Source organism: Symsagittifera roscoffensis, chromosome 3, assembly GCF_963678635.1.
Source record: "Symsagittifera roscoffensis chromosome 3, txSymRosc1.1, whole genome shotgun sequence".
NCBI lineage: Eukaryota > Metazoa > Xenacoelomorpha > Acoela > Convolutidae > Symsagittifera > Symsagittifera roscoffensis.
Window position 1 is genome coordinate 81496374 of NC_087064.1, and position 24858 is coordinate 81521231.

A 24858-nucleotide genomic window follows, 5' to 3' on the forward strand; every position below is an offset into this window, starting at 1 on the left:
ATCAAATATTCCCCCATCAGTCTTTTTCGAAGGCTGTAGAGAGGGGTAAAAATAGAATAGGTGAGTATGCAGGCACACATGTGAGTAGGCGGTCTTTCTATTGAAACTAGTTTTTACAAATTGGTAGAAATTTATGCAGAAAATAAATTAAAAAAATTCTAAAGCGTCTCAAAACAAAAACCCAATTCCATACAACTTTATAAAACGTATTTTTATCAAAGAGGATTTCTATGCAAGCATCCTAATCAAGACATATGAATTTCAAACTAGCAACGGAAAAAAACTTACGAAGCGGAAACAAAGCCGACAGTCTTTGAGCGACACCAGTTGAGCCAAAAAAAGTTTCAAGTCATCCCTGAAATAACAATGTTCCTTGTAATTGGCCCTAGGACATTGCACATTAATAAATATCAGACGAAAATTCCTTTAACAGCAATCACAGCGAACCGACATTTGGAAAGAGTCAATGAACGCAACAGAAAAAATACTGACTTCATATTTTGAAAAATGTGATTTTCCGAATTTCTAAAAAAAATGAATGCTCTTAAATCTTTTTGAGATTCTGGAACCATTTATTTTTGGCACTTTTTTGATATAGATAACACAATTTGACAATTTGAGAAAAGAGTAAAGTTCGCTGGGAAAACTGAAAACTTAAGGCTTTCTCTTCCCCTACCCCCCACCTCACATCAGGATCAATTTTATGGTGTAATACGCGTTTTTACAAGGTAATTTATGAAGACCGAATATGTTTTTCATGGCCTAATTAGCTTGCATGGCAATTTTCATATCAATCGGTTGGTGGGAACAGTAATTTTACTTACAAAAATTTGCAGGTGGGAGAAAAGGAAGAGCCAAGCTAAATTCCATTTTCGGAATTAGTGTTCGATCACGTTTTCGCTATCTTTTGATTTTTGTCGTTGGATAGTGGAGTTTGCCTTTCTTTTATCAAAGGAAATAAGCTGAGCTTAAGAAATTTAAAGTTCAGCCGCGAAAAAGCAAATTTGAGGTTGAACAAACTTTTCCTGCAGACTTTAAGACTTTTTTTGAACAGACTTTTAGACTTTTAGCAAGCTAATCAGAAAACAGTAAACCGGGTACGACAAAATTGGCTAATTAAAAAGTCGAAATGTCAACTAGTTTAAATGTCTGAAGAAAGACATCACACTGAGCACGCAAAAGTTTCCTCTTTCAAACAATAATCTACTTGGATCGGAAAACAGTGAACAAGTACTATGACAAAGCTCCTATTGTGTACTGAGCAAAATATGAGCAGTTCCTGCAAACAGAAGTGCTAAAACACGGATTACACGGATTTTTCGTTTCTGCAAACCCTGGTAGAGATTCAATTCCAGCTTAACTGAGGAGACTACGAAAAATTAACCACTACAATCTCAATTCACAAATACCGGAATCTACTGACAAAGATAACAAATTAGAGCTGGAAATGAAACAAAATCTGCGCAGCTCCTACGAATGACACTCAACTAAAGGCGGTAAAACAAACCTCGACTAGCCTGAAAATTAACAGGCACAGATTATGCTCGAACCAAATGAGAGGTCATCGGAGGCAAATCTGATACAAACATTTAACGGTGCTCAACCTAGTCAAACCTTTTGAAATCGAAACTTCCTTTATTTAAGCTAATCTGCTTCCAGGCACGAAACTAAATTTATGAGAGCCGTTGAGATAATCTATTATAATAAAATGAATCAAATCATTAATTAACAAACTGATTGGCCAAAAATTCTACGTAAGTAGTTAAATTACATAGCTCCGCTTGAACGTACTAAATTGCCAGAGTGTCCATTGTTGGGTTCATTTCTGGTAAGTGTTCTGGTTTTTGTATCCCTGGACGTAACCAGTGTTTGGGCCCCTGTCCACTCGACCATCCATTCCCTTCCCCTTCCCTGATTCGTCGAATCTCTCTTTGTGAGCTCCTGTGTAGCCCCTAGTGTCTGTCAAGCGATTCACTACGTCATCCTTGGACATGTTTAAGTTGGTGTTTAGCTGCAAAGATAAAAAAATAAATATTAAATGGCAAACGGCTTAAAATATCAGTGAACATGAGCGTCTAATTATTCAATCGTCCTTTTCTACATTTAGACTATGTGAACAGTAATTTTATTTATAAAAACTGCAAGGTGGGTTGAAAAACAACCACGGCCGCAAAAGGGTAAACGTGCAAAAGAGTAAAAGTGGCCAAATTTATCGACCTAAAAAAACACCGGTGTTTTTCAGGAAAGTTTTTGAGGTAAATAAGCAGTCAAAGTTAATACCCAATAATCTTATTGGGTATCGGCGTTAACTCTACGAAGTATATGCAAGCTGGTATTATTGTTATAATAAGTATATGACAGAGCTTGGCTCTTTTACACTCCCCCACATTTCAAATTTCTCATTTTTTCAATTGTCTTACGTGATATTATTGCTGAACGCGTGATGATAAGAAGTAAGGTATGAAGAAAGAACGTGTTCACAATAGTTTAGTTTGTCCACAATGCAAAATTTCATTGCATTATGACAACGTAAAGTTTGTTTTTCAAAACAAACTCAAATGTGTGTGTGGGGGCGGGGGTGGAAAAGATCTTAGAGCTATGACCCGAAAGCGACGAAAGAAATGTTTGACCTAAACAAACGAGACACCTGGACAAACGACAGTAAAGTTTTATTGAAGAAAATCAGTCTAGAAGTACGGAAACATTACTACAATTCGAGCAGCAAGAGACTGGAACGCATTGCCAAGTGAAGTCATAAACTCTAAAACAACGAACGATTTCAAAAATAAACTGGACACAATTTTTGGAGAAAAACTGGAATCAATAAATTCGAAACGAAGAATTGAAAGGGAATACAGCACGAGCTGATCGAAAGGGACAAAAAATCGCCTATATGGTCAGAATGAACTGAACTGAACTTAAGTCGAAAACCTTGAAATCGAAGATTTATGATGATGCATACAGTGGTTATAAATCTAGATATACCAGTCAATTTGAAAAAAAAAACTTTGAAATTTACCAACTAACCTGCCTCAATTTATAGAGCAGTCTATGGAGCAGTAATAAGATGAAAAAATTGAATGTAATAAAAATAAAATGAAGTTTTTTTTAATTTGAGATTTTTTTGTAAAAATCATTACCCCATACGCCATAGGCTCTTTTTCCTCCTCCCCCCCTGCAAAATTATATAGTGAAATTTTGTTCACGTTATCCGAATGTTATGAAAATTGGCATGCGAACTAATTAGGAATGACAAACATATTTGCTCTTCATGATTATCCTTGTAAAACTCATCGTTACACCATAAAAATGACGCTTATAGGTTGGGGGGAAGGAAAAAGAGCTACGCCATATATATCGCTAAGTACAAAGTGATAAATTTCTCTCCTAGTATCAAACAAATTATGGCAAATAAGCTTCCTTCAACCAATTTAGAACGATTTCTATGACGGATTAAATCTCGTCTTACTCGTTAATAGCGCGAAATATACTACGCGTTAATTGGTCCCAAATTGACCAAAATTTGTTTGAAAAAAAAAACACCCCGAGCACAAATAATCCGTTATTTTCCTTAGGAAAGTCGGAACACTAATAGTCTGTGTTAAAATCTTTAGCATTGGTTGTACTTAATAGCTGATTATTGATCAAAATGAACACTTTCAAAATCAACACATTTCATCGCAACAATATTTGCGTCGCAACAATATTTGCTATAGTTCATACTATAACACAAGCATTGCTTGTGTAAACAGCTTTATTTTGACTAGGGGTGTGGGAAACTGGAAAAGAGCCAATTTTTGGACTCTTTTCCAATTTCCCACCCCGTTGTTTTATAAAAGAAAATCATTTTAAATAGATTTTCATTATTGTATTTCAGAAGAAACCAAGAGGGGACTGGAAACGGCCGATTTTTGAAAACTCGGCTCTTTTCCAGTTCCCCCCTTTCAAAATACCGAGTTTTTTGTTTGTTTTACGAGTTATTACGGCTAAATGCGTGATGTTACGCTGTAAAGTATGAAGAACAAATTTGTTCAGAATTGTCGATTTGTTCACCACGCCAAATTTCATTGCATTATGACAACGTTAAATAGACTTTTCAAAATTGAATTTGAAAGGGGGGGGGGAACTGGAAAAGAGCCGAAAACTCAAATCTGGTTTAAAAATTTCATAGCCTCCCTTAAAGAGCCCAAACGTATCGCCCACTATGATTTTGAAATATTAAGGGAGGCCATAATATGCTGGAGGGCTATTAAAGGACTGAGTCAAACTCTCGTGCATTCAGCTTACCCCTGGAGCTTTAGTGACAATGGCCGTGACAACTTTCTTCTGGTTCTCCTCGCTGGCGCTCCCGAAACAAGCCTGAGCTAGTTGAGGAACAGCTAAAAGAACAAAGTGAAAACAATTCGGTCGCTTCAAGAATGAGCATAGAAAACTTCAACTTAGAACTCTCGATTCTAAAACTTTGATAACTTGGCTCTTTTTTTCTTGTCACCTAACGTAACCCTCATTTTAATGCTGTAATCAATGCTTTTGCGAGGTTGGATATTCTGTTATGATGATTGGTCCAATTGTCTAATTTCGTTACAATCATAGTGAACAAAGGGGCTCTTTTCCAGTTCCCCCCTTTCAAAATACCGAGTTTTATGTTTGTTTTACGTGTTATTACAGCTAAATGCGTGATGTTACGCTGTAAAGTATGAAGAACAAATCTGTTCAGAATTGTTGCTTTGTTCACCACGCCAAATTTCATTGCATTATGACAACGTTAAATAAGCTTTTCAAAATTGAATTTGAAAGGGGGAAACTGGAAAAGAGCCAACAAAGGTTACACAATTAAAATATCGCTTGTGAGCGTGAGAGAGAAAAAAGAGCCAATAAATGCTTTAGTCGATTAAATAAATTGTAGAAACGGATCAAAAAATTTTCTTCAAATTGGTCTTACGATTTTTTGTAGATCAATGCGTTATTAACCTTTCTGCTGAAAATTTGGCCACGGGATGTTTCTGGATGGTCCTTTACACCTAGTGTAGATCATATCCATCTCAGCCCCATCCAATCGTCCCTTTTTGAACAAACCGGCAGTCTCCACCATCTTCTTGAAGTTCCTCGACTCCAGCTCCGTCTTCTTGTTCACACTACCTGCACCAAAGTTACAGTACACGTTGAAAGCCTGCTTCAATTCAGCCTCAGACATTTTTGCTTTCTTTCACAGTCTTTTTTTCAGCACTTGAAATGTTGGGTTTTATTTTGCTATTTTTTGACTTTTAGACAATGATTCCTGGCTTCGTTACCGCAAAAATGAAAGGAGAAGTTAAAAAAATACCGCCAGTTTTCACAAGAAGTCAAAAGTCATAACTCCAGTGTCAAGATAAATAGCCACACAGACATATACAAGTTCCAAAAACTAAATAGATTTGATCACTGCCCAATCCCTACCATTTAGCTTTACCAAGAAACAAACTCTTAATTGTCCATGAAACCGATGCCAATTTTGGCTCTTTTTCCTTTTCCCCCCACCTGCAACTTTTTACATGTAAATTTGTTGTCCACATTGTCCGATTGTTATGAAAATTTACATACAGACTAATAAGGCCACGACAAACATATTTGGTTTTCATACTCAACCTCGTAAAACCACCTGTTACACTAATATATTGAAGCTCGTGCGAGGTTGAGGGGGGGGGGGGGGGGGGAGGGAAAAGAGCCCCAATTTTCTTCATGAATATCTGAATTGGGCTTCTTTTGACTCTGTGAAAATCAATGTGTGTGTGCGGGGTGGGGGGACTGTTGAATTTTAACAAAGGAGTTAATGAAGTATTAACTTTCGTAACTTTACAGGATCTTTTTTCTTCCGGAGAGGTTACTTATAGAAATTCGGAAATGGGGGAAGGTGAGACAGACAGCGATAGAAGAGCTAAATTAAAATACCAAGTTGTCTAAATTTGTATTTATACGTAGAAAAAAAGCATTTTTTTACAATAAAAAACGAGCTATGTTTTGATATGTAATTGTTCCGATCATTGAAAACGGGGAGCACCATAGCATTCGGGTGTGTTTTATTTCTTTAATTTTTCACGTTAAATAGGTATCATAAAAAATCAGACTGGGCTGCGTGAAATATTATGTAAAAGCCCTTTCAGTCCTGATTCGATGGACATTAAAAATATCAAAAAATGGGTCGATTCTCGAAAATGTGTCGTCTGAAAAAATTCCCGAAACGAGAAAAACCAGTTTTTGAAGTTTTTGATTTAAGTCTAATTTCGAGCGTATAAATATTTTTCGTCTAATTTGTAATAGGCTTATTATTGTTAGTTATTATAAGCTATAATAAGTATAACTTAATTTTTTACTCATTTGAAATTAGTTATTGAAAACTATTTTAGCGTTTTCGTGGTAATAAAATTTTCAGAACGAAAAAAAAAAAATTTTCTGCAAAAAATTAAAAAACCTTTATCGACAAAATTCTTAAATTTTCTTGATTTTTCAACTTAGATAACTTTCAATGGGAAATTATTGACAAAAGTACCTAATTTACTTTTCTATCCAAGTTTTAGGCTTTCATTCAGTTTCTATCATCACACCAAAAACAAAAACGACGCAATTTGAGAAAACTTTGTTAGTTTTTTTTAAATTGTCGGAACAGTTTGTGCTACTTCCACAGCAACCGGTTACCCTGGTTTTTGATTTAGCGGCTTTGTACACGAGGACAAAATATGAGCTCTTTTCAAAATCTCTATATTTTTTCTGAAATTCGATTAACGAAAGCATGTTTAAAATGTTTATAATACGTCTCAACTGCAACAGGACTGAGTGCTCGCATATCAGGGCAAAGCCGTGAATGTTCGGATGCCACATTATTGTTATTAAAAAATTTGGGTAAAGCATCAAAGATAAAAATTTTAAAAGAGCATAAATTAGCCCACTTTGATCCCACTTTCCCCTCACATTTCAAACTTTATTTTTTTTTATAGTTCTTTTACAATGTTATTATGGCTAAATGCGCAATATTACGATGTAAAGTGTGAAGAATAAATTTGTTCACAGTTGGTTTGTTCACACTGCAAATCTTTATCGCAATGACGTTAACGTTAAAAATAGTTTTTCGAACTTGTCGTATTGTATTCATTCAAATGTGGAGGGAAACTCGAAGAGCCGTTTTTCCGACATGCAGAATCTCCCTGCATTATGACAACACTAAAATAGCGTCTTTATTGTTCCGACTTTCGATACGAAAGTAACGGAATATTTGTGCTCGGGGTGGGTTTTTTTTTCTTCAGACAAATTTCGACTTTTTAACTAGCCATTTTTGACAGAACTTTTTTATATCATTCGAAAGCTATTGTTGTCCTGAGCTTAAATTTGAAAAGATATTTCACCTGTGATCTTTTTCGTAAAGTTATGGGGGTTTAAAGATAGGCATTTTGGCCAATTTGGGACAATTAACGCGCGATATATTTCGCGCTTTTAACGCGTAAGCGGAGATTTAATCCGTTCTAGAAATCGTTCTAAATTGGTTGAAATAAGCTTATTCGCCATAATTGATTGTTACAAGCAGCGAAATCTATTCTTTTGTACTTTTGTTCAAATTTCAGAATTTTTTTTTTTTTTTTCATTTTGTTTTATTACATTCATTTTTTAATGTTATTACTGCTCCATAAACCTTAAAAGGCTGACGGAACATTCAGGGCTTCGCCCTGATACGAGCAGTCTTATTATTATATGTATTCCCTCTAACTTGGAAGTTGAAGATCATAGCCCTCCAGTTTTTCAATATTTAACTGATTTCAAAACAGTTGTTGCGCTTTCATTCGTTAAGGCATTCATACAAAATGGTATCCATGTTTTGCTGGTACTGAATTTAGCGCTGCATAGCGTTATTAGTAAGGCAAAAATTATTCAAGGAGCACATTCTATTTCACTGTGCATGTTTAGGTGTTTCGTCTGAGTTATTTACTGGAGGGGCGATATTTTACTGGAGGGTCTATAATGGGAAAAAAAACCCGTGAAATAACATTTCACAACTGAAATTCAAAGAACGGAGGAAAGAAGAAAAAAGCCATCAAAAGTCAAGGACATCAAAAGTAATTCAAGAGACTACAAAACGAATTTTAGAAAAATCAAAAGAGGGTAAAAGTGGGTGAAAAAGAGCTGTGTCTACATAAGTAATTATTGGTTTAGCGACGTTGAGGACAAAACATGGGCCCTTTTCCAAATCCCTCCTGCATTTCTTGTTTGAAACTTGAATAAAAACGTCCGTTTAAATTGTTTTTTTGTTATTCTGAAAAGCAACAAGACTGCTCGTATATCAGGGCAACGCCCTCAATGTTCCGAATGCCCAATTATTGGTATCGAATATTTTTCGGCAAAGAAAATATTGGAAATCAAAAAGTTTGACATTATCAAATATAAAGTACCAAAACTAAGAAAATTCTCAAAGAGCGCATGAAACAATTCAAAGAGATGCCGGATATCAGGCCGACGGGATATAAAAATAAAAACTTGTTGAAGGAGTTTTTACGAGTCGATGAGTTGCCAAGAGTTCAGAATCTTATAAAGGTAGCGAAAAAGATGATCGAATTCTAATTTCGAAAATGGAATTTAATCATCAGATTTCCCAGTGAAATAAAAAAATGAACAATTTTTCAACAGCTTGTAATCATACGAAGGGGTGGGAAACGGAAAAAAGCCAAATTACAAGTGGAATTGGATAATTAAATCGTATGCCAATTTGGCTCTTTTACCGTTCCCGCCCCCGCCCCCTTCCACTTCCCCTCCCCCACCAGATATAAACAATAAAATCACGGTGTAAATATTGATTTGAAGAGTTGAACATAGGACAAATTGTAATGTAATAGTGCAATTAACTTCTATGTCAAATAATACAATTGGACCGGGTGAATAAAGTTTAAACCTTTTTAAAGAACGCCAGTGTGGGACGGTAGAAGTGCCGCTAATTTTCATGACAAAAAAAACTTGTGAACAAAAATTGAGAACATGAGACATGCAGGTGGGCGGGCAAACGGTAGAAGAGGACCGTACCATCCTTTGAGGTTTTACCAAATGAACCTTGCGTATACATCATCCAATCTTTTCGAAATTTGACATACAAACACATTTAGACTGCATCTAGTCGCGGGAAAGTTGCAAAAGAGCGCAAAAATTGATCTAGACTAAACTTTCTGCAACTAAAGACCTTTTTAAAGCCTCACTTATTGTTCGCTCCCGCTTCCACTCTACAAAAATTTCAATCAAGCATTTCAATATTAAAAAAAAAAATTGGCAATTATTAGCAGTTAATTTCAAACAATATTGTCTTCATACGTTGCGTTATCTTGTGAACACACTGGATACATTGTAAAGTTAATGTTAACTTCAGGTGCGGGAAAACTTCAGAAGATCCGCTGCTCAGACAATGCTTCAAAAAATCCATTTTTGGCTTTTTAAGAAGGTTTTGACACGCAAGAAGTGCCTGAGGAAAAATTGGTATTGATACGACAAATACTGATGTCAAAAAATTACTTCAGAATTGTATGGGCCATACTTTTAGTTATTGGTTCAATATTTGTTGTTATTGGTTCAAAAATGATAGTTATTGCTTTAATTTAATTACTAACTATGTTTCTGAGTAAATCATCGATTTGATTTAGAAACTTAACTTTCTTTGGCCCATTCACCACCTTCACATGAGCAACAATTTAATTGAGGCCAAAAATCCCTGACTGAAAATATAGGTCAAAAGCGCAATAAATGTCCAATATGACCATTCGTTTAACAATTGACTCAAACAATTGGTTTAAAAAGGGGGGGGGGGTCTGATATAACTACTTAACTAATAATCAAATGGTTTGACCGATTGCGTTACAAAACAACCTTACTTGAAAAATTAGTCTTGTCTCATTCAATAGCTTTTTAAGAGAATGAATTTTTGAGTCGAGTAAACATCAATAATAACAATATGCGACAATTTAGGTCATTTAATACACTTTGTTTAAGTCCAAAAAAAACATTGCCCTTAAGTTCTTTGCCCTTAAGCTAGCGTCTTTTGCAATAAATATGGGAGGTTTTTTAAAACTTTTTGTTATCATTGTTTTAAAGCAAACTTGGTTAACCAACTTGGTTTAAAAAATAATAATTCATTGATGTTTAAAAAAATCGGTTGAACATTGTTAACTGGACATCAATGGACGCGCAGATCTAGGACTTGTTCGAGGGAGGGGCAGTTTTTCAAAACAAATCCGAGCTCTTCACATTTCCACTCCCCCATCCCACATTTAAAATTCACAACGCTAAAAAACTAATTTAGGATGGTCATAATGCAATGAACATTTTGGAAGCGAGCTTAAGAAAATATAGGGCAAAAACACTGTTAATGCGCACTTTTTTTTTTAAAGTTTTCGACCAAAAACAGCAATTTTCCCGCACGTCCGCAACTATTGCTTTTGCAACCAAAAATCAAAACTTTACCAATAACGCGAATTCTGCCATGAAATTTCATTAAGCCAAATTTGATATACGAATTTTTGTAACAAAGCAGATCAGTTTTGCAAAAATTGAAGGCTTGCGAAATGGCTCAATTGAATAGCGATAGTTGAAAACAAAGAGGGAAGCCTATATATTTTACGGCCTTCGACAACTTGGCGTCACACCAAAAAGAAGGCCGTTTATCAAGAGACGTATCTAAAGCTAAGCCAGGATACTGTCATCAGTAATTGTTCATCTACAATTCCAGACAGGAAGGGTTACTCTGGTTTGTCTCTTATCAGCAGTCTAATTAGAGTCAGTGGTCGACGGAAAGAGTCTTCCTAATCAATGTCGTCAGCAATCATTTTAAATTTAATTTTAGCTGTTGAACAAACGCATCAACGGGGGCTTTGATGAAGACAGGAGTCGATACGGCAAAATCGATCTCAAAACAACAACTTCATTCGCATGAAACCTAATTGAACTTGAAAAAACTCATGATAGACACTTCTTGACTAATTTAACCCAACTGTAGAAATCAGGACAAGAACAAGTTTCTATTCCAGTGATAAAATTTGAAATTTTGAAGCTACCCAAATTTCGAGGATCTTTCACTGGCAAGAAAAACATAGCCAACAGACAGTTGGGGGAGTCAATGAACGCAAATAAACAGAAAAGCACTGACTTTCGAACTTCAAAGAAAAAAAGGACGGCTTTAAAGCTGCTTGAAACTCTGGAACAATTTATTAGTGACACTTTTTTGATAAAGCTAACTCAATTTGAGAAAACTCGATCAATAGGTTTTTTTTTCTTTTCGCTGGGAATCATATATAACTAGAATTCGATCACTTTTTCGTGTCCTTCAGATTTTTGTGGTACGATAAGGAACTTTTCCTTCCTTTTAACAAAGGAAAAGAAATGAACTAAAAATAAATCAAATGTCCCATAGCAAAAAAGTAAACTTGAGCCTGAACAAATTTTAAAACTTTTCCTGAAAAGAAAACAACAAAAAAATCATAGCGACCTATATAAAAGACTGAACTACGTTCATCGGCTTGTTATTAATATCGGAATCCTAAGCAATTAAAAGCCTAGAAACTATTATGCAGAAGCTTTCTTGAGGTTTCGGTCAAACTAATTGAAAGTATCTTGCGCTAAAAATCAGTAAGGGGGTACGAATTATCTGAAAAAAAATCGTGGGTCAGGTTTAAAAATGAAACTTAATGAAACAATGCAATCAAAAACACAATTTTAAATGTAATTTGAAAAATCCAAGAAAGTTAAAAACATGAAAAGTAATTTCATTAAATTTTGACAATCTTAGGCTGACAAAATCTCATAAAACAATAAATAAAGAATTTAATTAAAAGCAAGGATCTACTTTCAAAAAGGGGGGGCAATTAATAAGTAGATTTTCGACAAAACTTAATTGCATGCCTCGAAGCCGAAAAATTCGTTATATGTACGAAAGAGATCTGCACTTCATAAATTGGAGTATTTTTTAATTTATCTAAGTAAAGTGACAAAAGAGCTAATGCCGAGACATACTAGTTGAATTATCATAGTTTTATTTGATCATAAATGAGCTAGCTGAGCCAGAGTATAAATCAATCTTTGGCATGAGCCAAGTATTTATACAGAGGCGAAGTTGCACTTCGCATACACGAGCAAAAATATGACCGATAACGCCTGGGAAAAACTAATTGAATAAAACTTTGAGTCTACAAAATTTCTTAGATGATGCACGAGAATTATGAGTCTATATAATTGTTAAGTGACGCAAGCCAATTTTGACGCATCAGCAGCCAGTTTGAAAAAAAATACCAACTAACATGCCTCAATTTATAGAGCGGACGCATTTTAACTAGTATACGAAAAAATTCATTAAAAGCATCCGACCCTGCCAAGGTTCGAACCCTCTTATTTTGTTGCTGGTCGCTTTCCCTACATCTTCGCTACAGATCCATGATACCTTGAAGCTAAAGTGGTTTTTAAAACAGAATAGTCTGTGTTAATATCCTTAGCATTGGATGTACTTAATAGCTGGTTATTGATCAAAATGAACACATTTTGTCGCAACAATATTTTGCTTGTCTTAAAATCAACTCACATTTGCAAGCGGGTGAATAAACGAGCCGAAGTATAAACGAAAAGAAAAAGAGCGATTTTATGAATCCGTAGAGGTTCGATGAAATTTGCTTAATTTTCAATAGAAAAAAGTCAATGGGCACAAGGAAACGTAAAAAATACTGACTACCAAATTTCACAAAACATAAGCCCGTAAAACTCTCGAATTTCAAAAACAATTCATGATTGACATTTTTTTGATAAAAAACAGGGTCAATAGTTAAATTTATTCAGCTGGGAATTCTAAGAATTAAGATCCACTTTCGGAGCTTAGGTAGTTCACGTTTTTTGCGCACTTTTCACTCTTGCTGATCAATAGTAGAGTTTGCCTTCTTTTATGTTAAACCTCGAAAAATTAAATTTGAGCGTGAACGAAATTTAAGACCATTTCCTGAAAAAAACGAAAATCATCACAAGTTATAAAAGTCTCTACACTCCATTAATTGACACTAAAATAGTTATTATGAAACTAGCCAGTATTTTGGGCTGGTTTGTATGGTAGATGATTTAAATAGCAAGCAGGTTGAGAGATTTCCATTTCGCAAAAACAAGCAATATCAAGCTCACATTAACCACAATATGTCATTTGTACACTAAATTTCACGAATTTCAGACATCAGGATACAGTAGCGAAGGTTTGATTCTATCCCTCCGGTTTAATTTCATGATGACTAATACTTGATACAGAATGAAGTCATGCTTCGTACCACTTGAGTAAAAAAAGAGGCGAAGCTGCACTTCATCGCACTTCACAAAAACAAGTAAAAACCCGGCAGGAACAAGCTTTACACAGAGGTGACACAACAATTGCGACAAAAAAAACTGCTGAAAAATTCGTCTGATTTGCCAAGTTAATAGGTCGCATAAGTCCGATATGTTTTCTCCACACCATTTGTGCCTTGTAATTTGCAATGATTACGCACAAAACCTATCAAAAATTTTTAAAAAGAGGACAAAACTTTTTAACACTGAGGTGAAGCGGAGCTGAAGCGAAAAAGTGATTTCAAAAAAATCAAAATGTTACAAAAGTATACAAGATCTAGTCTACTTTTGATAAGCCACTATTTATTATTTTTTTCTGAATAAAAGAAGAAAGCAAAGACAAAAAAATGAGAATTTTGAATAAAAATTGAAAGTTTCAAAAATTCAAAAAAAATTACAAAATATCTTGTCACACAATTACTTGCAAACAAACGGAACACAAGGAAAATAGTTTCAATAAAAGCAAAAAATGCTCAAATATAAAACAAATTCCATGCAATGGCAACTAATACGAGAAAATATAAGCAGGTAAACAAAAGCCCGACGACAACTTTTGCTACGCGGCAAAAAATTCCGTTTAGAAAAACTAAGTCCTGGCAGGATTCGAACAACTTACCGTGGCATTCTTGCAGGCATTTGCATCACATCTTCACCGCATGTGCAGAATACTGCCTTAATTTTGGTTAGATATAAACTCAGGTTTCAAATGATTTTGTTAAAATAATTGTTTACGTGAAAAAAAGTTCTTAATTCAATTTGTTAACGATTGCAAATAGCCCTAACTTTTATAATTTAAACCCTTTATTTCTGTGCGGGTCTTTTTTTGCAATTGAAATTACAACTATTAGAATTCAATTTTATATTGCTCGAACCTGACTTAGTTTTATTTGCAAAACCTGAATTTTGATTAAAAATACGCCACGAACTATACTGCGTAAACAAAAAAAAACGTTTCAATACCTTTAATCTAAAATTAAGATACAATGCAGTGCATGAAATTCAATCGAACTAAAAATCAATATAAAAACAACATAAATTTTCAAAGCTTGCACAGACATTGTCTTAAGAATACCTTGTAAAAAATTATTTGTTAATCAAGGTTTTATCACATTTGCGAACAAAAATGAAATTTGAACTTTTTATCATCACATAGCCTAATTGTTGTGATAAACTTATTAAATAGTTTGAGATAATGAATGATAATCAATCTATCTTCGATGATGATCTTATTTTTGACCAAGTTGACCTTTGCGAACGAGACGAAACAAATGAATTATTGGGGAAAATACAAGGACTATCGGAAGATCCAAAATTGCTTGAAGTAATTACACAGTTAGTCAATATAGTAGTCAAGCAAAACAAAGAGATCAAAAACTTGAAGGCGGATCAATCGGAATTTGAGAAAAGGATCATACAAAATCAGAACGAAATTTACGATGTATCCGAAAGAGTAGTAGATCTTGAGAAGTACTCTCGTAAGTTATGCCTGACTTTCTCCAACATTGATATCACAGCAGACACAATGGGCGATATCCTGCAAATTATGAGTAACATCATGTCGATTAATATTCCCAGACATAATATTGCCGCCTGTCATCCTTTGAAACCTGGAACAAATGCGCCTGTAATTGTGAAATTCATATATCATGCGGATCGTGACGTTGTTTGGAGGCGCAGATCATGGTTGAAAAATTTCCGGAACAATAAAGGACAACCAGTGTTTATCGAAGAATGCTTATCCCCTCGCGACAGAGCAATTCGATCAGAAGCGATAGCCAATCGTATCCCAGATTATACTCACAAACAAGATGTGTATGCCAATAACCCTAACAATCCACATCCTAACCCCGTAAAAGTGAAAACCAAAGCCGAATTGCATGCAGTTATAGAAACACCAAAACTGTCTACTTCCAATGACGAAGCAAAAGCGAACAATCCTATGCGACGATCCGTAAAAAAGCGAAAGATAAATCTTTCTCCCCTTGAGAAGGAAGAAACTCAATCGATTGCAAGTGAAATTATAAATGCAATTGTTCCTCATATCCTTGCAGCTTTAAAGCCAACTACCCCAGCCCTTAATTACAATGTTTTGCCAACACCAGGCACAATGTCAGAAGGTGCTTTTCGCGTCGAACAGTCAACTGGTACCTAACCATAATTCTGTGTCATCTAATTTATCTGATGCTAATAATGATTTCTCAGTTCTGCATTTGAATACCATGTCACTAAAACCGCACTTTGAAAAATTGGAAGCACTTATACTAAGTCTTGAGTCACCACCAGATATAATTTGCTTAAGTGAAACTTGGCTTAATGATAATGTTAATTCTAAAGGATATCTTGTTAATGGATATTATGATTTTTCAGTAAAAAACCGCACTAATGTAAGGGGAGGAGGGGTTATGATCCAAGTTAAGGAAAACGTGAAGATACTCAGGCAACTGGAAACACCATTTGAAGAATCGATCTTCGCTGAGGTCGAGAAAAACTTTTTTCGGTTGAAAATAGGTGTTGTTTACAACCCACCTAGAACGAACAAATTGCAGTTCGTTAATCAGCTTGAATGAATAATTCAACATCGGAAAAGGTCCTCATATGTGGAGATTTTAACATCAATACGCTACTGGACAATCAGCTTTCAACTAGCTACATAAATAGCATCATTTCTAATGGGTTTGAAATTTTTGGTATAGAACCGACTCGCGTATCAGCAACATCATCTACATGTATCGACCACTTTATCTATAAGAATTTATCGGATGCTAGAACGAAAGTCATGCAGTATGAAGAAATTGCTGATCATTATCCGATCCTAATCATCTGGCCAGTAAAACAAATTTCTTCAGATTCTATATACACTTGTAGAGATACCAATTTTCTAAAATACAAATCAAAGCTGAGTTTTTTTCTCGAAGATTTAAAACTATCATTCGAAGCGAAAAAGTGCTAAACCGATATGCGCCAATCAAGAAAATTAACCCTAGCAAGAAACCACATCCACCATGGTTCAACAACGCGTTAAAAAATCTTAGAACAAAGAGGAACAAAGCCCACAGAAACTGAAAAAAAAAACACTGAAAATAGTACTTTGTTGAAAACTTTTACTAATCTAAGAAAAAAATTCGAACAAGCGGTCAAAATGAATAAACGAAAATTTTATTGGATTAAATTTAAGAATTGTATTGGTGACTCAAGACAAACATATAAATTACTTAATGAGCTAAATGGAAAATCTATATCTCGTTTTAAAGTGCCCATTCTTGAATCAAGCCAAAAACTAAATGATAATCCAACTGAAAAAGATGTAGCAAATAGATTCAATGATTTTTTCATCAACATTGGTGAAAACTTGAAAAGAGATATTCCAAATGTATCTCCACCTCCTGTACCTAAATTAAATCGGTCAATGTTTCTATACAGAACAACGCCATCAGAAATCAACGATATTATTTGTTAATTAGACAACAAATCAACATCCGGGGATGACTATATTAGCAATCAAATAGTGAAAGCATCTAAAAACGTTACTTCCCCATTTCTGTCGTTTCTAGTCAACCTTTCATTTGAAAAAGGCATATTTCCTTCTGCTTTGCGTAAAGCAAAAGTAATTCCTGTTCATAAAGACAATTCCCGATTAGATGAAAATAATTACCGGCCAATCTCTTTACTTATTGTATGGAGCAAGGTATACGAAAGAACAATGTATAATCGAATCTACGCATACATGGAAAAATTCGCTTTGTTGTATAGCAAGCAATTTGGGTTCAGATCAAAACAAAGTACAATAGAAGCAGTTGTTGAGCTAACTGAAAAAATAGGACTTAAAAACTCGTTTAAGGAGGCTTATAGTTTTTCCTTGATTTAAAAAAAGCTTTTGATACTCTTGATCATGAAATACTTCTGACGAAACTTGATGCATATGGCATTAGAAGCAATTGCTTAAAATGGTTTAGGTCCTACCTCAACGATCGTCAACAACGAGTTGAAGTAAATGGTGTTTCTTCAGATTGGAAAAAAAATAAAATGCGGCGTCCCACAAGGATCGATTTTAGGACCGTTGCTTTTCCTTATATACATTAATGATTTGCCCGTGACATGTAAAACAGCAGAAGTAATCTTATTTGCAGATGACACCAATATAACTGCTATAGGCTGCCAGATTATAGATATTAAAGATGATCTTTGTCATCTTGACCATTGGTTACATGGAAATAAGCTAATTATAAATAATGATAAGACAATACAAATGAACATAAAAAGTGCTTCCAATTCAAAATTCACACTTAATTGCTCAGAGGTGATTAATAAACCTGTTTGTACATATCTAGGTTTATATATTGACATTAAATTATCATTTCGAAGTCATATCGATTCGGTGAAAATGAGACTCGGAAAACAATGCGGGATTTTATCGAAACTAAGACATTATGCGCCACGAAACTAATTGCTTGAATACTATAGAAGTAATGTGGTTCCTATCATTCAATACGGAATTTTGATATACGGTTGTTGTAGCTACAGTTCGCTTGAATGTTTATTTCTACTGCAAAAGAAAATTCTTAAATTCATCTATTTTCGAAAGCGTAGCGATAGTTCTCGTGATATTTTTCTAGAGGATAAATTCTTATCGGTGTTTGAAATTCATGTTTACGAACTACTCAAGTTCGTGCTTCGTGCTGTCACAAAGTCTCTATCTCAAAATTTTTTAAACAATCTGTTCTCCTTTGAAAAGAAAACAAGGGCCACGAGACTGTCGAAAACAAAACTATTAGCTGAACCCATATGTAAGAAAAAAATCGATCGGTTTTCCGTTCAAAATCGTGCTACCAAGCTTTTCAACCTTCTCACAGCGCAAAAGTTAATCCCCGAGGATATTCGAAAACAGAATTAGTAACATTTTATCATACATTTAAAACTGTATTTTTGGTGCAAAATGAAGAGTTAATCGATTACATATTCAAATTATAAAAAGAAAAAATTTATTGAACCCGTGGTTACATGCTGACGGGGGTGTATTTTAGGGTTGAAGTTCTAACGCTAAAATTTGAACTTCCAGAAACTCTTAGTTTAGGAGATATGGACGATTTTACGATTTTTAAAAAAATACTCAAAAACTAAGAAAAAAAAAAAAAATTCAAATTATAAATAGAAAATTTATTGAACCCGTAGTTGCATGCTGATGTTGTGTATCTTAAGATGGAGGTTCTAACGCTAAAAGTTGACCTAACAGAATTTCCTAGCTTAGGAGATATGGACGATTTACGATTTAAAAAAAAAAATTTCAAAAAAATCTAATTTTAAATTTTTGTTTTTCTTTTCTTTTTTACCGGCGGTTGCCTGCTTACGTAGGTATAATATAGGCTTCTGATTAGACTTGCAATACTTGACCGTCCAAATGCTCGTAGCTTAGGAGATATGGACGATTTTACGATTTCAAAAAAAAATCAAAAAAAAATCCAAATTATGTTTTTTTTTCTTTTTACCCGCGGTTGCCTGCTAACGAAGGTATAATATAGGCTTCGGATTAAAATGACAATACTTGACCGTCCAAATGCTCGTAGCTAAGGAGATATGGATGAAATTACAAATTTTCAACAAATTCAAAAAAAAACATTTAAAAAAAAATCTTTTCCTGATAGTGAAAGAAGCATGCATAGCTAGGGTAGGCGTTTGTGTGCCATATGGCCCCGTTGTCTATCCTCTCCGAGTCTCATTTTAATAATTACTTATAACGATGAATTGCCAAATTTATGTAATGAATGACCGGAGAAATTTATTCTTTCTTTCTTTCTTACAATTATCAGACAAACATAGCCAATAAAAAGTTTGAAAAGTGGTGTCAACGAACTCGAAGAAACCGAAAAAAAAATTAATTAACATTTTATAACGAAAAAAAATACATTACGTTAGCGCTGATTTCAAGTTAATGAATATTTTATGATTGACCGTTTTTTCATAAGATTAACCGAAATAAAGGGTTATATGGACATATGGGTTATTAATTTATTCGTCTGAGAAATCTAAAACTTGAATCAACTTTCGAAAATTAGATATTGAAGTTTTTTGCGCCAATTGAACTTTTGTTAATCGATAGTGTGTTTCGCCTTTTTTTGAGGAATCCATTTGAACTAAAAACTTGAAAGTAAATTAAAAATCAAACCACAAAAAAATTAAGCGTGATCAAGGTTGGTTTGGTTTCCTGACAAAACACGGCTGAAAAAATGTTTTTACTTTGTTCAATAACTATTAACAAATAGCATGCAATACAAAAAAAAGGATAGCCGGTGACTGTTCAACTAGCACAGAATGTTCCGACCATAGTCTAAGAAAATGAAACTTATTTTTCAAATTAGAGTCGTTTTTTTCCGTGTGATAAAAGTATCTGAGCGAAAAACTGGAAATTAGGAATATTCGACATTCATAGCAAAAACGGCAAATTGGACAACACTTCTGCAGAAAAATGACCAAAAAAAAAACAAAAATATCAAAAAAATGGCCAAAATTTTTGAACTTATGAAGTTTTTACTTCCCAAATGGCGCTTAAAAAACTCCATCCAAAAACAACAACTTTATTTTCGTAAAGCTACGTTTGCGCGGCCTAAGTTAAACAAAAATACGCTACTTTAAGCCTGCTCGCTCGAATTTGGACTGCTTTTCTCGATACTGGGACATTTTAAGGAAAATTTTAATGTCCAAAATACGACTGAAAGGTCTTTAATATGATATAAGATTCGACAAATTCTCATAATTATTCGTGATACCTGATTTTGCGTAAAAAACAGAAAGTAAGCGAAAAAAACTAAAACACCCGAATACAAAGTTCCTCCCCATTTTTCAAATGGTCGGAACAATAATACAAGACGACGATCTTTCACCAGCCAAATTCACAGTCACTGGTCTGAGCTAACTCCAAATGCATTAATACACATGATTTCCTTAATGCATAAATATTTAATGTTCAAATACAACTTGGAGACGTATTTCCTGTCAAATCCTAAAAACGATATTAAATTAAGACCACCGCATATTCTCCGGCTAACCTTTGGTCAAGCTTCTCTAACTGCATTGCATTATTTTTTACTACAATTTTCGTATCTAATGGCATTACTTTTTGGCCAGGACAGATTCCCTTAGCAATTAATTTGCGCAACAGTTCAGTTTAAAGCGCAAAATTTATTTGAACCAGACTCAATGGCAAAAATACACTTAGGCAAGTCAGCAGAAAGTATTTCGACAAATTGATCAAACAAATAGTTAGTTACAATAATTCACGTTCCCTTCACAGGATCATTTGCCATTTAACCCCAAAAGGAAAGAAAGATCGTCGAAAGAACTTTAGCGTTTTCGTTCGATTTCTTTCCTCCAATGGTGGATTACTCAACTCTGATTACCTACCATCCTCTCAAACAATGTCCATTCGTTTTCTTTGCCAGGATAATTTCCTGTCTACCTCGAAAAATATAAATATTCGACATTGAACTACCAATCAAAAAGACCGAATTTGGAACAGAATATAAAAAACTGATAGTTGCACTGAAAAAAAACCAATAAGCAGTGAGCCAATGAAAAAATAGGCGCATAGCTAACCAGGTTTTTATTTTTTGCTAAGCACTGAATGAATCGACGATCCTCAAATTCAGATTTATTTTTTCTTTATCTCAAAAAAAAAAACAAATTAAATGTTGGACAGTTGGATCGAAAGAAAGAGCAGAGCTGTTTACTTACTTTTAGTGTGCTCGAAAAAATAAAGGGATCAATATTTAAAACTAAACAAACATCAATTGATATGAAAATTACAAAAAAATTTATTCTTTTTTATTTATTTGCAGTGCATTTTTGAAAGCTGACGCCAGAACGCTTAAAAAAACCTCAAAAAAAGTATTGAAAAAATTACCTACATTATCTTTCAAAATGGTGCATTTTGACAACTCTTCTCAAAACTTCTCAAACGAAACATTAGAAGGAGTTATAATGCAAGAAATACCTTCGATGTGGCGTTCAGTCATTATTCTCGTTTTCAATTGCATTTTCGGATCCATGGGCAACTCATTAGTTATTATGGTATATGGCAACAAGACATTCACAAATTCCAGTGATATCTTCATATTCGCCCTTGCTTGTCTCGACTTTGCTACTTCTGTGTGCTACATGCCAGTGAGTATATATGAAATACTCACTCTCAGCCAATCAGCGATCGTCTGTGTAGTTGACAAAGGAGGATCTTTCGCCTACGTCACTACAAGCTTCGCCATATTTATTTGCATAGTATTGGACCGACTCATTGCAGTGAACAAACCTCACGACTACAAAACTATCATGAGTGCAAGACGCGCCAAGTTTCTAGTAGGATTCTGCTTTCTGTTCGGAACTTTCTGCTCGTTTCCTATCAGCAAGTCGTGTCTAACCGAGACGACAATCGACGACTCTCGGCAGATCCAACTACTGATGAAAGCATACTCGGCAGCTGTTATCATTCTCGCTGTCCTATTCATAGGTTAGTACCTTCTCCAATTATCTGAAATGAAAAAAAATCTATCGACTAAACCAACCAAGAAACAATGCTATTCGCTTTTTAAGGCTTTTTGATTTTAAAAAAAACACAAGGAAAAAGAAAACATCAGCCGCTCATTCTCACATTATGTATCGAACATGAAACGCGATTAAGACTTAATCAAAAATAAGTGCTTTCAGAGTTTAAGCATCGATTGATTTGAACATGTGTGAACTATTGTTTTTTTTTTGCAAATTTTAAGAGTAATGATGGTAATGGGAGCAGTTTATGTCTACGTTTGCAACCCAATCAAAAACAGTTTAGAATCAGAATGCCCAAAAAACAACGAAAATAGGCTTAAAATTAATTTCTCAATGATGTAAACACTCAGTAATTTCAGAACCAAAAGTTAGCTTTTCATTAATGCCAGAACTTCAAGACTATGGCCAGTTTTTAATTAAACTTTTTGAGCAACCAATTAGGTTGTTAAGAAAGGATATTTCATTCAGGTATAAATTATGCCTTAAAGGTGTAAATACTTTTGAGCGCTCAAAAAAAGCCTCCGAGAAAAGATAATGAAATGAACTTCACCAATTTTTTCCTTTTTAACTAAATCGATTTTCTATGCACTTAATTTAAAAAGTAACCTGAAGGTTCTAAGATATTGGTCTTCAAAGCCATTATTCCAGTTCGAATACAAAATACAAATACTTTCTTATTAACATGGGCGAGCGGATTTGGAAAAAAAAAGATTAACATTTTGAGCACTCATGGAATTCCAAACAAAAACCATTTGCACATAAAATTTTTGGAATTTTTCGTAGGTTTGGCCAAAAGGTCATTTTTCCAGCGCGCGCTTCCCTTCTTATATTGGCGCCAAAGGGGCCGTTTAGAAAAAGAACAAACACCACATCCTCTCCGGTAATCTGCTCTTTCGTCTGATTATATTTCACACATCCGATGGTGTGTTCGAATGAAGATTAATTCAGCCGTAACCATTTATGACTTGCAAAGTTAAATTGGGCAGTCTTTTTAATTTCAGGGGACCATTTGCTCCGTCTTTTCCATCTTCGATCGGATTACTTAACAGGGGTTAGGAATTATATTCAGCTGCTCTTCGGAGCATTTTCCAATTAAAAAAGCACTGTAAAAGCATCAAAACCAACAAATCAATGCATCTTATCCCGTTCTCTAAGAGGATTTCGCATACCAATTACAAAAATTGGGTCAGATGGTTTTTCTGTGCTAATGTTTTACTTCTTTTTTCATTTCATTTCTATAATTCATTAGGTCATTTTGTAATAGCAGCTCGCAGCTTACTCTTAATATTCCGTCTTCCACCGTAAAATAGGAAATTGAAATGACATCCCTGACAGTTAATTTATTAACAGCTAGTAAATTATTTTTCTTCAGTGAGCTACACCAATGTTTTCGTGGTTGCCTGTCATGCAGTGGCCAGCAAAAACACTGAGACAACATCTTCGACCGTGCGCTACAGCCATCTGAACAAAACACACAGCAAAACCGATCGTCCCGCAATGGAGGAATGCGACTCCAATTCCAAAACATCCCGACTATCCATAACACTTGGCAACTCGAAACGAAATGCGCCAACTCATCGCTCAATTCAATCCAACTTGGTTGATTGCGGCGAGGGAGTTGCAATAACTTCAGCATGCGGGTCACCGCCAACTACAAACACCGCGGCTTCTGCAATTTCGTTTGAGGTAACCAACGTTTCCAGGAACCCCCGACCCAGCACTAGCCGCTGTCCCGACAACTCTAATCCTTCACTGGCTGAAATCGAGAAATACATGCAGATGAAACGCAATCGAAGCTTGCGCAAACAGGTCCAAATAGCACTCACTCTTTTCTTCGTTACATTCACATTCATGGTGTGTTATATTCCCAGTGCACTTTTGGATCTAAATGCTTGGGGCATCGACTTGGGTCTAGAAGACATCGGGGAGCATAATGTGGAAGTTCTACTGGGCCTGTTCTGGTTCAGCGTTCCCGCAAACCCAGTCATCTACGCATTCACCTCCCCCAGATTCAGAAATGAAACCAAAATTTTGATCAACAGATTGGGCTCCTGTCAAGTCTCTCTCAATGACTCCATGTGAAATGCAAAAAAACTCATCGGTGTCAACTGAACTATCCCATCAGTGTTTTCAACTATATGTATATTTATGTTTTAGATTTACTTTCAGCTAATAGCAGCAAAATTATTGATATTTTTCCATTGCAAAATTTCGGATAATTCAAATTTCTGTGGATTTTTTGTAGCATCGAAGTTAAGTACTATTTAATGTGTGTTAGTCTTGGTATTATTATTATTGGCATTGAAATCAAAAATGCCATTCATATATTTCTACAAATCTAAAATCCTGTCAATGGCAATTTAGAACCTCAGAAAAGGACACTTCATAAAAACAAATTAAATTTAAATTGAAAATAGGAAAAATGTAAATAACTTGAGAAACACAACTACCAGTATTAAATACGCTTTCAGTTATAACAGAGCGGTAACTAAGTCGTAGACTTCCAGTGAGCCGAAAACAAAAAACGGCAAAAAAATGAGCAACTAAAACTGAAAACTTTGAAATCTTCCAACACTATCTACCTGAAAATTTCAAAAAGAATCCACCATTTTCGCCTTTGAAATTACACCAAATAAAAAAAAGCCGATTAAACATAAGCAGAAACCATTTAGGCCAAATAAAGCTTTAACAAAAAACAGAAAGGAAAACTAAAAAAATATATATATATATACAACGCTAGGGCTATTGATTTTTACAAATTACCGGAGTAAATCAAAAACACTTGCATCTAAAATGAAAATTTTTGAGAGCACCCAATAAATCCCTGATGTATAGCAAATAAGCCGACAAAACAACTGAAAGTCCGACAATTCAATTTTTCCCGAATTTTTTTTCCACACACTGAAAAAAACAAGGTCCGGCCGGGACTCAAACCCCAAACCTAATGATACAAAAGTAGCAGCGTTACCTCTAGTC

The 24858-nt window shown here is 34.7% G+C and overlaps 3 protein-coding genes across 6 annotated transcripts in view; 2 read left to right on the forward strand and 1 right to left on the reverse strand.

Annotated features, from left to right (window-relative positions):
• Nucleotides 1-1747: 1747 nt before the first annotated feature.
• LOC134841172 (tubulin polymerization-promoting protein family member 2-like) lies at nucleotides 1748-21886 on the reverse strand. The gene is made up of 4 exons (XM_063856979.1): nucleotides 21335-21886; nucleotides 4972-5139; nucleotides 4288-4379; nucleotides 1748-2011 (listed from the first exon to the last, which is right to left on the reverse strand). Exons 1-4 carry the CDS (start codon nucleotides 21453-21455, stop codon nucleotides 1820-1822), a joined length of 573 nt encoding a protein of 190 aa, XP_063713049.1. The 5' UTR covers nucleotides 21456-21886; the 3' UTR covers nucleotides 1748-1819.
• Nucleotides 14506-24858, forward strand: part of LOC134841170 (calcium-dependent secretion activator 1-like) — a 570701-nt gene continuing 560348 nt past the window's right edge. For all 4 annotated transcript variants that reach the window (XM_063856973.1, XM_063856974.1, XM_063856975.1 and 1 more), the window contains exon 1: nucleotides 14506-14531. The gene's annotated coding sequence lies outside the window, so the exon portion shown is untranslated. The remainder of the gene's footprint in view (nucleotides 14532-24858) is intronic.
• On the forward strand, nucleotides 21499-23964 carry LOC134841862 (uncharacterized). The gene is made up of 2 exons (XM_063857903.1): nucleotides 21499-21844; nucleotides 23255-23964. The coding sequence occupies exons 1-2, from the start codon at nucleotides 21499-21501 to the stop codon at nucleotides 23962-23964; spliced, it is 1056 nt and encodes a 351-aa protein (XP_063713973.1).

Coding starts and splice junctions, on each gene's coding strand:
- LOC134841862 (XM_063857903.1), top strand. CDS start 21,499: ATGCCAGTGAGTATATATGAAATACTCACTCTCAGCCAATCAGCGATC. Junction 21,845..23,254: donor TCTCGCTGTCCTATTCATAG/GTTAGTACCTTC, acceptor ATTTTTCTTCAG/TGAGCTACACCAATGTTTTC.
- LOC134841172 (XM_063856979.1), bottom strand. CDS start 21,455: ATGAAGATATCACTGGAATTTGTGAATGTCTTGTTGCCATATACCATA. Junction 5,140..21,334: donor GACTGAACGCCACATCGAAG/GTATTTCTTGCA, acceptor ACTTTGGTGCAG/GTAGTGTGAACAAGAAGACG. Junction 4,380..4,971: donor GCCAAATTTTCAGCAGAAAG/GTTAATAACGCA, acceptor TTGTTCTTTTAG/CTGTTCCTCAACTAGCTCAG.